The following is a 15,026-nucleotide window of genomic DNA, read 5'->3' on the forward strand; positions in this document are numbered from 1 at the left end:
GAGTGCTAGATGATCCACATTAGTGCTTCATCCAGAAGGCCAGGCTCCTCACACACACCCCTACTTCATTAGTTAGGGGTTTGCTTGAGACCCTTTCTGGAACCTAGAAATTACAACCATCCTACAGCCCAAGGCTTTAGCCTGACTCTCAGTGAAACAGAGTTTGGGGTAATCTTCAACTCATTGATTCAGCCTATTGCCAACCTATTTTGGGAGTTCATCTAGGGCAGGAACTGTGTCTTATTCATGTTGGTACCCCAGTGTCAAGCATGAGGTTGACACATTGTAAGCCCTTATAAAAGAGTGGTGAATGTGCAGCCACAAACTGCTGCAACAATTTATGTCCCTCTGGCTTGTGCACAAAGTCATGGGAGGTCTTGTAAAATGCCTCACTGCAAAATGACACACAACGTCCACAGCATCCCCTAAATCCGTCAGCTTGTCTCACAACAGGCCATAGATGTCCCTCGAGCCATGCAAGGCTGGGAAACAGAGATGGGGAGCGAGATCACAGCTGACTACTTGGGAGCCTTTGCTAAGTAGCAAGAGCAGAAGCCCCAAGATATGGGTGAGACCACTCAGGGAGAGCCAGCTGTACGTGAGGAGCAGAGTTAGCTAAATATTAATGGTCACAGATGGGAAACTCCACAAACAGTCTCCAGTCTACTGCAACTTCCTAGACATCTCAATTTTTATATCCTAACATTTTAAATTCGGCAGGACGAAAATGTCCTTTGGCCTCCATTGCTCATGGAATAAAGCCCAAAGGTGGGGATTAACATTAAAACATTTCTCCCCTCCCACCCTACCCTCATATTCTGTGATCCAGGCCCATTAGAATTATTTGGCTTTTTTTCCTGCACCTTTTTGATGTCTTGCCATTGCTGAAGCTGTTGTCTCCACCTGGATTGTACTTTCAACATGCAAAATTCTAGCCTACTAAACACCCCTTCTCATCCTCCAAGGGTCAACCCAAATACTCCCTCTTTCATGGTCCAAACCTCTCTCCAGCCTATTCCCATCTAACCCAGTTGCTTAAATGGCTATTACATTTTGTTTGCGCTTTGTTTATTAAACTCATATCAGTGTTATTTTTTAATGTATTTTTTGCTCCCTTCAGATTATAAACTTCTGGAGGGTAGGGACAATGTCTCACTTATCTTTCCACGGTGCTTTTCACATAACATTATTTAATAAATGCTTTTTCAATGAAAGATGCTGAGCTGGTCCAAGACTGGTGGAACAGGTGGGATTTGTCTCATCAACCTCCGCAGCTCCTCTTTCCACAACTTTTGATGTCCTTCCTCACACCAGGCACTCACTTCTCCTGGATGTGGGAGGAGGCAGCCTTGTGTAGTAGAAGGACCAAGGGAGGCAGGAGTCCCGGGTTCCTGTCCTGACCTTGGCATTGACAAGTTGAGGGAAGGGAGAGACGACATAAATTTATTTCTCTTTATATAAGGGGTCAACAGATTTCTGCCAAGGCCTCTCTCTTTGGCTTGCAGATGGCTGCCTTCGCAATGTGTCCTCACGTGATCTTTCCTCTGCACAACCCACAATGTCTCCATGTGTGTCCACGCTTCCTCTTCTTATAAGGACACCTGTCAGATTGGAATAAGGCCCACCCTCATGGCCTCATTTTAACTTAATTACATTTTTAAAGGCCCTGTCTCCAAACACAGTCACATTCTGAGGGACTTTGGGTTAGGACTTCAACATCTGAATTTGGGGAGACACAATTTGGCCCATAATACTCTCTAATTTTTAATCAGGAGATGTCTGGTGATCAAGGGTATCTGACAGCAGCAAGAGTTATTCTCATCCTTGGAGAGTCTCAGACATTTCAGATCATGATAGGGACTTAGAACAAGAGAAAACAAAAAGGCCTGTGAAAACATTCATGGGCCACACATCAGTCTATCTCTACATTTATAGTTCAATACTTTGAGGTTTGTCTTGAATACCTCAGAAGACCTAGGAGAGAAGTCTTTATCACATATGACTAAGACCCTTCTTGCCTGTCCAGCTTCCCATGGTGCTGTAGGAAATGCTGCCCTCACTGGCCTAGACCCATCCTGTCCCCATGTTGCAAGAACTCTGGGGTCTGCTCCCTCACAGCATATCACTGACAGTACATGGGATCAGCCCAACAGATAAGCCAGCTTTAGCTCTCCTGTCTCAGAACTCACTGCACACCTGACATTGGTGAGTCGCCCGAGACTGAATAGGAAGTCTCATTCCTGCTCACAATTTTCTTTGGGGACACAACAGACAAGAAGCAACTTTGTCTTGTTTCACTTTGTTTGTCATCAATTATGAACGGTTCATGTCATCTAATTTTTTTTAAACTAAAGACAAGTAATATAGTAATTAAAACTTTATTTAAGAAATCTAAGGGGCCAACCTCGTGGCCAAGTGGTTAATAAGTTCACGCACTCCTCTGCGGTGGCCCAGAGTTTCCCCGGTTCGGATCCTGGGTGCAGACATGGCACCACTCGTCAGGCTACATTGAGACAGCGTCCCACATGCCAGAACTAGAAGGACCTGCCACTAGGATATACAACTATGTATGGGGGGGATTTGGGGAGATAAAGCAGAAAAAAAAAAAGATTGGCAACAGTTCTTAGCTCAGGTGCCAATGTTTAAAAAAAAAAAGAAATCTAAGATATGCTAAAGATGGATATTTTATTTCCATATTCTTTACAATTAAAAGAAATAAGGACTATAACGAGAAGATGGGATGAAGAAAGAGGAAGGCAAACGTGGAAAAAGGAGAAGGGAGAGATAAGAGGAAAGCAGGAGAGAGAGAGAGGAGGGAAGGAAGCAATGGGAGAAATGGAAAGAGAAAGAGAAGAACCTAAAGGACGGAAGGAAGAAAGCAGGGCGAAGAAGAACAAGTGACCATGTTCAAAGGATCAGAAAGTTATGAGGTGGGGAGGAGGAGAGGGCAGGAAAGGAGAGTGAGAGAGAAAGTATCACTGGTCTTACCATCCAGCTTTTCACCTGAGCTGGGAGTTCTCAGAAGTTTCAAAGATATTGGAGGAGGCAGCCTTGGTGGTGGGGCTGGACAACCTCAGGTGTTAGTGCTGAAAAGCCCACTCCAGGCCAGCCCCCTGACTTCAGTCAAATAAGTCATCATCAGTGCCCTTTCACAGATAAGGCAGTTGAGGTCTGGGGAGCTTAGGTGACTTGCCACAGTCACATAGCTAAGAAGTGTCAGATCTGAGGAGCAGGTTGCATTGAAGGGGGAAAATACATGTCACTATAACCAAGTAAATGATGTCCTCAGAAAGCACACTATCATCCCAAATTTCTCCCCACAAAGAACTTTTTGCAGCATCTTTCCTTTAACATTCTATTAGTATTTGTAAGGCTTCACACAAAAGAAATTCACTAAGTTTGGAGATGAATTATTTCTTGCTCTTCAAATCTTCAGACTCTACTCTGAACAGGAGAGTTGGAATCTGAGGGTGGGGCAATGAGGCCCTCAGGACTGGAGTTCAAACCAAGGTCGGATCTGACCCTGGACCAGAAGTTTCCTGAACAATGTTCTATTGATTAAGAATTATTTCCTCATTTTCTTATTTTTCTATAAAGAAAGGCAAAGAAAAATACATTATATATCAATTTATATAAACGTATAATATATTAAATAAAAATATATATCAATATATAACAGTTTATGAAGTGTTTTCACATATTTTCTCTCATTTTGTCACACAACAACCTACAAAGTAGTTACTCAAATTCAGAAAAGTTAAATAGTAGGACTTTGAATTCATAACTCCTATGCTTTTCCAACAAAATGACTTTCTATAAGGTGAGAGAAAACTTAAGTGAATTAGGTAGCCCTTTCAAAAATAGCATTGAATACAAAGTGTTATGTGTGTTTTGTGTCTATGTAAAATTTCAACTTCTGTTTTTCACACTTCGTTTCCTTCTGCAGGCACAATCACTTCCTGGATAGTCATTTTTTTCCTTCCGGTAAACAGTGCCTTGAACCCAATCCTCTACACTCTCACGACCAGCTTTTTCAAGGATAAGTTGAAACAACTGTTGCACAAACATCGGAGGAAATCGATTTTCAAAACTAAAAAAAAAAGTTTATCTACATCCATTGTGTGGACAGATGACTCCTCTTCACTTAAACTTGGTATTTTGAACAAAATAACCCTTGGGGACAGTATAGTGAAACCAATTTCCTAGCAATGGTTTTGAATCACTAGACTTTCAATGGACTACCTAAAACAAGGTATAGCATTTGGAAGATGATGTCTGCAATGCTTTTCACCTTTACCAGTAGCAAATCTTTCTGCAAGGAGAGCACAGCAGAGTGACTTCTGGCACTGCATCCCAATGGCAGCTGTACTATTTGTCAACTGTGCTAAGAACTGTACCTAAGGATTCTTCTCTCCCTTACATGCTTGAAATGCACAAATGAATCCATATATAATAGGCTGATATGCAGTTGATCTCTAGCTCATCAGCACTACCAACCTACCAGTGAATGCCCACATGTTGGCACTGCGTGATCTGCTTTTAAATCCAGTTGCACTATCCATAAAATAAAAACATTCAAGACATCTAATTCCAGTGTGGCCATAACAACATAAGCCTAACATCTCTCTTCTTGCTTTTTTATTGTCAAATGAAACCCTCAGCATCCTGCTGAACTGATAACAAAGGATTTCCGAGATGTTCACCCACCTTAAGTCCTGCCCTATGGAGGTGAGCAGAATAGCAACTTTGAAAGCAGAACTTCATACAAGATTCCTTGTCCAACATATGATCAGAGAGGCACACCGACAAAGCCTAGAATCAGTCACCTTCTTGGCTTTTACTTAATGTCAAAAGAGCTGAGATCTTAAGATTTTTTTTTAAGGGTGCCCAGGCCACAAAGGAAATTTGGACACCTCAACAGCCAAAAACTACATTTTAATATGTTTTTAAGCATAATTTCTTTCGAGGAGTCTCCCTATTGCTGAAACGTTCTGCCTTCATGGAGCACACAGAAAAGATGTGTGCAAGGGGATTTAAGAATAGCGGTTTGATTTGAGACCACTTGCTTACTCAGATAAATTCCTATTGTTTTTAACAAAAGGGCCAATAAGTTTGGACTTATTTTTTGAAAATGAAGGGTAAATGTGAAGGCCTGGACATGTTTTTATATTGAAAGTTTAAATGTGAAAAAAAGAATCAGGTAAATAAAACTATATTTTGCATTTGTCTATATATTATTTTAACAAAGACCATAGACAGGGCTTATTGACTATTACCCATGCTTTTCCTGATAGAGAATATGGTGAGGAAACAGCAACTCAGTTAACAAAAGACATCTTAAATTTGTCTTTCTCTTTCCCCTTTTTCCAAAGCATGAGGCAGTAACTTAATTTCTTTACTCTCACTTCATTCTGAGTTCCTTTAAGAGATGAAATATAAGCAGCCAACTGAGAACAGCAGATCACCTCCTATCACATACTAAATGGATGCCCTTTTATCCAGTAACATCCAGGAAAGAGTCTCAGAGCTTATGTGTCACAGCTGTTCCAGTAATTTACCTGTTATTACTTAATATTGACTAAGACCATCATGTGAGTCCCTTCATTTTGATCAAGAGAGATATTTCTCACATCGGTGAAATATTTGCATTAGGATTCTACAAATAATGTACTAAAATAAAGTAGGCTGCCCTTTTTCTTTATGGTTTCAATCTTTTCTCCGTCTTGTCTCTTCACTATGATTAGTTGCTTCCCAACTTGTTTTCTGTGGTCTCTGACATTTTCTTAAATGTCCTTTACCAGTTCTTGATCATCATACGATTTATTTCCTAGTATATTTCCCAACATCGGGAGCATAAACAAGGAATAGACCCTGAGCCTAGCGTATTTCAATCTCAGCACAAATGTGTGTCTCCTCTTCTTGAAAAACACCAAGCATGGCCCATGAACCAAGCATCCAGGAACTGTGTTCGTGAACGTCTGGGCTCTTGCTATTGAGCCGTGGACCTGAGGAGAAGCACAAGGTCAGATGCGTCAGGGAAGCTGGCAGCATAATACACAGAAAAATAGAAGCTATATATTGGTCAGCAGCATGCCAACAAATAGTATAAAATTGAATTCTAATAGCTTATTGATTTCCAATTTAATTCTGTACTGCTATAAAAATAGAAAACTATGAGAAATATGTTTGATTTTAGCAAATAATAGTCTTTCATCTGGATTATGTGAGGTCTTTTGTGTTAGATCAGACGTTTTCTAAAGCCAGTATTTCTGTGTGGTTATGAAAATACCACCTCTGTTTGTGAACCATCTTCCACAGAAATATAAACGTCACTCCAGAATTTAAGATAGACTGCGCTACCTCTGAGTGGGAGAGAGTGAGGGCAAACTGCCTGATCCACAACCCCGCCATGCATCTGTGTGTGATGACATCAAGTGTACAAAAAGAGGGTGCATGGTTTATCTGCGTTAGGGATAGCTGGGCTTATTTACATCACTTTGTTTGATTCTTAAGATTTATTTCCAATTAAAATTAAAAATAGTTTATGCCCAATGCAGTTGCTGAAATAGCTTTTTGATAGCCAGGGGCTTTAAAAGAAATCACACATATCTGAGCTTACGTACACAGGCAGCGGTATCACTTTCCCCCACCTGCATCTTGCACCCCAACTCTTCAGCTTTGTTCACCTGCTCTCTCTAGCATCATGGAGCCACAAAAGCAGACCTATCACCCCAGTGTTTGTCTCTTACCGATGACTCCAGTGTCAGCTCAAGTCAGTATTTGGCAACTTGCTACATATCTATTCAGGCTACATTTTCAAGAATTTATCTCACTCAAGGTGATTCTTCACTCTGCTTTACCATCCTTCAGTTCGTAAGCACTGCAGAGATCCAGAGAGTGCGCGTGACAGAAATGAGAAAAGGTAAAGCGTCACCAATCATATCCACCCTATTGTTTTATAAATGCTCCTGGGGGTCTGATGAAAATGTATTTTCCAAAATTAACAATGAATACATGTAAGACATACTTTTTTTCAGTTTTTGCTGCACAGCATAAATGGGCATATGGTTCTGTTTAATAAGTAATCTTAGGCAACTTTACTGAAAAAACAAGGTATTGAAGATAAGTACTTGTGTTTTCTTATTCCTTTACCCTGGTGAATAAGAAAAAGTGATTACAAAGATCCCTCTTTATATTTATCTGTTTATATATTTATCTGTTTATATGTCCATGCCTGATATCCTGTTCATGAAAGATAGAAGATGCATATTTAATAATGATAATGTTTATTTCTGACCCAGGGAAATGAAATGAAATTAGAATATTCTCTTTTTAAATGGCCTTTTGGTAGAAAATCTCAAAAGTCTTGAGAAATCCTTCCTAAAGCCCTGGAAGCTGATTGAAACCTGTTACTCCTTGACTTCATTACACTGGTCTTCAGGATGTTTCTTAACATGACACATATGGGAGAAATTAATTACAAATGAAGAGATAGAAAATAACAAGACCAAGAGGTAAAATTGCGGATCCAGGAATGGAGATCTGCTGCTGTCTGAACGGCCTGGCCCCCGCCTATGGTGACACCTCTTACCTCTAGGACTTGAACAAACTCACAACTATTTTGAGTTATAAACTCAGAGCTAGTTTAAATACAAGGAAGAAATCATTTTCCGGACTGTCTGGGAACCAATAAAACTTTCACTTTTTTACTGATTTTCCATCCGCTGTAACTGAGTTTCCTTAAGATCATATCTTGTAAACCGATGGGTCGTCCCAGTTCTGAGAAGATCTATAATTTGGATTAAACTATTTGCTGAAGGTCCATGTAGATTAAAAATCCAAAAGTTTACATAAAGTTCAAGGATCATCCAATTCTCAATTCCCCTGGGATATTACAGACTTTTCAGGAAGAATCAATGCAGGTCACCAGTGTGCAGAAATTCACTTTTTCCACTGGATGCTTGCAGGGCCCCATTCTATTCTGGAAAGAATACTGAGACAAAGCCTCAGGCAATGAAGTTTTTCTAAGGCATGGCAGATTACAACAGTATAGCAGTAAGTACAGCTTAAAAATTAGGTAACCTGTTGCAAGCAAAATCTAGGAATGCAGAGATTTGGTAATTAACAAGCAACAGTTTTAACTACAAATCATAGACTGGTCTTTTCACATAAGTGTATAAAAAGATCTACTATCACCTACATTATCCTTTAAAACAGACACAAATGCACAGACGTGTACAGCACTTAGACTGGGTCTATTCTTGTGAAAAGGGGGCAAAGAGACAATGACATATCTAATTTCCCCACAGAAGCAAGATAGAACGTGTGGTTCTTGACCCACCATGGGTCTCTGCCTCAAATCTTGTACCATCAACCTTGAACTCCCTCCCCTGTATCATCAACCTTTCCCTCTGTCTGCTGGCTCTTTCCTTTCAGCTCAGATTTCTCACATCTGAAAGAACAGTCCTACCATCCTACACCTTCCTTTAGCATCTGTCGTATTCTCACCTTCTCTTTATAGCTAAACATTTTGAAAGAATGGCAAACTTTTGTCATCAGTGCTTTGGCTCCTCAACAACTGAATGCCTCCACCCCTACCAGTCCACTGAGGCTGTCCTTGTTAAGATCTCCACGACAACTCAATGGACATTGTCCTTTCTTTAACTACATCACCTGTCTGAAGAATTTGTCACTGATGACTACTTCCTCCTTTGACTCCTCTCTCTGAATGAAGGACACCACTCTCTCCTCTTGTACACTGCTTCACTGGAACTTCCTTCTAACACCTTTATGAATTTTCTCTTCCTGTTCTTGTCCCATAAACTTATAAATAAGTTTCTAGGGTTTTACTCTTGGCTCCCTGTTCTTTGCCCTCCGTGCATCCCTCCCTGGCTTCAACCTCTCTATGGCTTTTGTAAATTAATTTTTTTAAACTCACTTTAAAAAAATAAATACAAATAGAAGGAGCTTATTTTGATGGTTCTTACTAAATCTTGACACTTATTTTTTAATCTCCTCCACCAAGTGTACAGCAATTTTTGTTGAAATTTCTAACCTCCCTAATGAGAATCAGCTATTCTCTCAAACTCATCCAGAAGTGGTGCATTTTCACATGTTTAATTAATATGGGTTCAAAACTCAACAAAATTATTTGTTTGAAAGATTTTTCAACAGGATAGAAAATCCCATAATCTTAAATTACCTAAGTGGCCCAAGCTGGAGAGGGGAGATGAGGATTCTGATGGCTCCATAAAAATTTCCTCTCACCTCCTTTATTTTCAGTCCAGGATCTAAGTTTACATAAAGTTCCTCTTACTTGTCTTTATTTTCGTTGGACCAAATCAGAATGTTCAGACACGTCCACTGAAAGTATGAGATCCAGAAGGGGATCTTAAGGAAAAGTTTCACACAGTCACTGAAGAGTTACTAGGTGGGGTGGGATGGAAACCTCAGATCATGTGATACTCCTTTTAGAGACTGAGACAGCGATGTTAATTGATGCACCTCTCCTGTTTTTACGTAGCAGGCGATAGCCTTAGAGAGCAAGTGCTATATTGTTCTGTTGCTTTTGAAACAGCAAATCATGTTGTCTTAGTCTTCCCCTCTTCTGCTGCTCATGTTCTTTCTTAAAAATGCTTGGTTCCTCACTTGTTTTTAATTTTTCATTTCTACCTCTTTTGTATAATTGTTCAAATGTCAAAAAAACAAAAACCTCAAGGTTTTGTCCTGAATAGGGGATAAGTCTAAACCTGCGCTGCACTGAGTTTGATTTAGATTCATAATCCTGTCTCTCCAGCCATAAGCCCTGCGCTTTGCTCTAGAACCGTGGATCGTGGCTGTCCTTAGACTCGTGCCCTGTTCTTTGTCAGCTAATAAGAAAAAATTGGACACAATGTATGACTGTAAAGTAATAAAATTTTTAAGAAAGTGAATCACTCTAGAAAAGAGGCATCTAAATTTCTGTTGCCATTCATTCATCCACTTATTTAGTCAACAAACAGGCCTTGTGCAGCTACCTGGAGCCAGACACGGTGCTTTCCTACAAGGTCATCTCCCAAGGGCAGGTAATTCACACTCCAATAAAATGGGCTTTGCAAGACAATTGGGAACTTCTTTAGAGCTGTCTTCAGAGATGAAGTCCACACATGTACCAGTCTTATCACTTTTATTCACAGGACACTCCTCTTTATTGCAATATCTTTTTCTCTCTTTTTCTTCCTTTTTACTTTTTCAAACTTTCTGGTGACATTTCTTGTCCTTTTTCTTTTGCTTTCTCACTACACACACATGAACACATACCTTTTGATCTCTCTCTAAATCTACTTCTTTGCCTCTTTGTTTCTGTCCTATCTCTGTCTATTGCTCGCTTGCTCTCTCTCCCTGTGTAGGCAGTGTTTGGAGAGGGGATATAAGGCCAGAATGAGACCAAAGGCGAGATGGACCCTGCTGTTGAACAGATCAGGAAGCAGACTGATTGATTATGTTCCTTTTTATGCTCTGAACTGGCTGTAAGTGCCCTAAGTTGATGATATGGTTCTAACTGTCTAACCAACATCATATAGCAACAGAATAATAATAGAAACATCTTATGTCTGATCAGTGCTTTATGGAATGCCAAGTGCTTTCACATAGCCTTTAATGTGCTGGAGGTCAAGCATTATTCAAGTGCATGCTTTTGCAGACATGTACATACACATAAACACCTCACCATGTTGGAATTAACTTATTTGGCAACCTCTCCTACTTGGAACATAACTAAATTAAAAGAGTAAACCCAAACATTTTTAAAGGCCTTTAAGGAACTAAAGATAAAACAGTCATCACAGATTCATGACTCAAAGCTCAGAAGTAGAATATAGTGCATAGGGAAAAACACACAGCATCTCATTTGAGTCATTCATCATTCACAAATATTTACTGAGTGCCCGTTTGCCCGGCAATGTTCTAGGCGATAGAAATCAGTAGCAAAATATAGACCGAAGAATAGTGTCTGTCGTGGTGGAGCTTACATTCTTGAGGAGTTTGCAAGTGGGTGGGGAAGAGAAACAATGATAAAGGAAAATGAGCAGAATCTTTAGTGTACTAGAAGGTGAGAAGTTCTACAGAAAAAACAAACAAATAAATAAATCAGGAAAGTGGGAGAATTATTGCCAAAGGAGGGGAAATGGCAATGGAAGCCCTCAATAAGAGGTGACATTTGAGTAAAATAGCCTAATGCCACCATTTCTCCTCAGTTTACTTATCTTTAAAGTGGAAAAAATATTAATAACTATCTCACATAGTTACTGAAACTTTATGTGAACAGGTATGTACAGTTATGCATCACTTAGCGATAGGGATACATTCTGAGAAATGTGGCATTAGGCAATTTTGCCATTGTGTGCACATCATAGAGTGTACTGACACAAACCTAGGTGGTATAGCCTACTTCACACCTAGGCTATATGGTACTAATCTCATGGGGCCACTATTATATGTGCTGTCCATCTTTGACTGAAACATCGTTATGTGGCACAAGATTTTATTTTAGCACATAGCCTGAAATACATTAATTACTCAACAAAGAGTAGATATATCTTAATCTCGCAAACTTCATTCATCACAGACCTTTATCTTTTCAGAACCTATTTTCCTAAATTCACATATAATTTTAGCAAGATTTATTTTCTTATTTCTAAACTTGGAGAAGGCTGCAAGAAAATATGTATTGCATATATGTGACTATGCGTATATTTATGTATGAGTGTGTGTGCATATATATATATATACATGTGAGTGTGTGTGTGTATGTGTCTTGGATATCCATCTGGATTTCCACAACAAATTTAGACTTCCTGTGATCTATGAACCCCAAAGCCAAGAAATTTACCTAAAAATTAATTGTAGGACGATAATAACTCTCAGGTAACTGGAAGCACCAAACTCAAATTTCTCTAGAATACATGTCCCCAACTCAGTCCTCACAAACATCTCCAGAATGTTATATTCTTATATCAGCCTTTATAGAATTTCCACAAATAATGTCTTACAGAGAATGAGCTCATCATCCAAAATTAATAAACCATGAGGAAATAATCCACCATAAGTAAGAGTCAGCAAACACAAAAAGGGGATTAGAACCAAAACTGAACAATAACAAAACTTTAGGTAATAGAATCATCTGGTAAAATCTACAAAATGCGTATCTAAAAATTATTCAAGAAATTGAAACCACAAAATGTACAAGACCCTATTAAAAGCGTCTTTAATAACAGAACTTCTTGAATGAAAAATGCATTCATTAAAATTAAGAACTCAATGAATAATTTAAAAATCAGATTATATGCAGCTGAAGGGAAAATTATTGAACTAAAAGTTAGACATGAGGGACCAGCTCCATGGCCGAGTGATTAAGTTCGCGTGCTCTGCTTCAGCAGCCCAGGGTTTCGCCAGTTCGGATCCTGGGCACAGACATGGCACCGCTCATCAGGCAATGCTGAGGCGGCATCCCACATAGCACAACCAGAGGCACACACAACTAGAATATATAACTGTGTACTGGGGGGCTTTGGGGAGAAGAAGAAAAACAGAAGATTGCAACAGATGTTAGCTCAGCTGCCAATCTTTTAAAAAAAGTTAGACATGAGGAAACCATAGAGAATGAAGACAGAGAGGTTAAAAAAACATAAAATATCATGGAGACTTAGGAGTCACAGAGGATAGTACAAGAAAGTCAAATGTACATTTAAAAGAAGTCCCAGGTTATGAGAATCTAATGTACAGCATGGTGACTATAGTTAATATTATACTGAATAACTTGAAATTTAGAAAAAAGGGTAAATCTTAAGCATTCTCATCACCAAAAAAAAAAAGGTAGCAATGTTAGACGATGGATGTGTTAATTAATTGTGATGATCATTTTACAATGTATACATGTATGAAATCACCATGTTGTACACTTTAAATATATACAACTTTATTGTCAATTATACCTCAATAAAGTTTGGGGGGAATTTTTTTTAAATAAAACAAAAAAGCAGGAGCCTCAGATGGAAAGAACAGAAAGAGTGAAAGAGAAGCAATACTCAAACAAACAATGGCTCGGAATGTTTCAGAATTGATGAATGAGTCTTCATATCTAAGAATCACAATGAGTCTGCACAGGATAAATAAAAGTAAATTTATAGGTAAACCCCCTGTAACAAAACTGAAGAACACCAAAGACAAGGAAAGGCAAACAGACAGAAAAAGAACAGCAGTTAAGCTGACAGATGACCTCTCAACAGCAAGAACAGAAGTCAGAAAATAACAAGATAATATTAAGTTATATAAATAACACAACTGCTAATCTAGAATTCTTCACTTGCTAAACTCTTGTTTAACCTAAGGGTGAAATAAAGGTGTTTTCAAACAAACTAAGATGAAAACGAATTTACAGATCATAGAACCACCCTGAAAAGAACCGCTAAAGGATATACTTCAAGAAGAAGAAAATCACGACCAAAAGGAAAGTGTAGGATTCAAGACATAACGGTAAACCAAAAAAAAAAATCAGGTAAATCTAGTAAATATATATTTATCTATATTTGCATAAAATGATAAAATAAAAAATACATTACAATGATTATTTAAGGGATGAAAACAAGCCTGAACTAACAGATTGGATTAAGTGAATTTTAAGATAGAAAGGAATTATCGTATTTAAATCCCTTAAAATACCTGCATTTCTTGATGAAATCCGGCCATTTGTGACAACATGGATGGACCTTGAGGGTATTATGCTGAGTGAAATAAGTCAGAGGGAGAAAGTCAAATACCATATGATCTTAATCATAAACAGAAGATAAAAACAACAACAAAAAAACACATAGCATTGGAGATTGGACTGGTGGTTACCATTGGGGAAGGGGGAAGGGGGAGGGCAAAAGGGGTGATTAGGGTCACATGTGAGGGGATGGACTATAATTAGTGTTCGGGTGGTGAACATGATGTAATCTACACAGAATTCGAAATATGATGTACATCCAAAAAATAAAAATAAAAAATAAATTAAAAAGTAAAATAAAAAGATACCTGCATTTCTTGAAAAGGGGACGAATATTGTGTAAGATTAGACTTTGTTAAAATAAGTTTGCATGCTAAAATTTAAGGTAACCACTAAAATAGTAGAAATAAGATGTATAACTTCCAAAGCAGAAGTGAGAAAAACGACCAGACAATAGAAAGGGAGAAAGGTGGGGAGTGGAGTGGAGAGGGAGAGAGGATGTTAATTAAAAAGCAGGAGCTAAAATAATAAATCCAAATACATGAGTAATCACCAATAATATTTTCCATGTAAATACAAACCCAAAAAAGCTTATAAAACAATATTAATATCATTTAAAGGTAGATCTTAGAGCAAAAAAGTATTGTTAGGGGGGAAAAAAAGAGCCATTATATAATGATAAAAGAAACAATTCACCACAAACATACCAGAATTCTGAATGTGTATTCGACTAAAATCATAACTTTAAAATACATAAAAGAAAAAATGTCAGAATTACAAGTATAAATGACAAATCTATAACCTAACACAAGAATTTAACATACTTTTTTATATAATTGAAAAATAAAGCAGGCAAAAATTTAATAAGAATATAATTTGAGCAATACAACTTAAGACTTGATCTATTAGATATCCATAGAGCCATGCAATCCCCAAATTAGAGAAAACATCCTTTTCAAGTGTATATGGAACAGTTATAAAAATAGACCACTTGGCAACCTACAGAGCAAGATTCAATAAATACAAAAGAATCAATATGATACTGACCAGAACAGTATAAATTTAAAATCAATTACCAAAACAAAAACTCAGCAATTCTTATACATTTGGAAATTTAAAAACACAAGTATAAATAATTTATGAGTCAAAGATAAAATCTTGATGAAAATAAGAAAATGCTTTGAACGCAATAAACAGTGTATGAAAACATAACCTTTCAAAACACTCTCAAGAATAAATAGTTAACCTGATAGTTATCATTAAATAATAACTTCTGTAAAAC

General features: G+C 38.0%; 1 protein-coding gene across 2 annotated transcripts in view; it reads left to right on the forward strand.

Moving 5' to 3' along the window:
- Positions 1–7,320, forward strand: part of RXFP2 (relaxin family peptide receptor 2) — a 60,267-nt gene extending 52,947 nt beyond the window's left edge. For both annotated transcript variants that reach the window (XM_070520469.1, XM_070520470.1), the window contains one exon: positions 3,947–7,320. In XM_070520469.1, coding sequence (XP_070376570.1) covers positions 3,947–4,206 — 260 coding nt within the window. In that variant the 3' untranslated portion in view covers positions 4,207–7,320. The remainder of the gene's footprint in view (positions 1–3,946) is intronic.
- Positions 7,321–15,026: the final 7,706 nt, after the last annotated feature.

Source organism: Equus asinus, chromosome 11 (genome assembly GCF_041296235.1).
Source record: "Equus asinus isolate D_3611 breed Donkey chromosome 11, EquAss-T2T_v2, whole genome shotgun sequence".
NCBI lineage: Eukaryota > Metazoa > Chordata > Mammalia > Perissodactyla > Equidae > Equus > Equus asinus.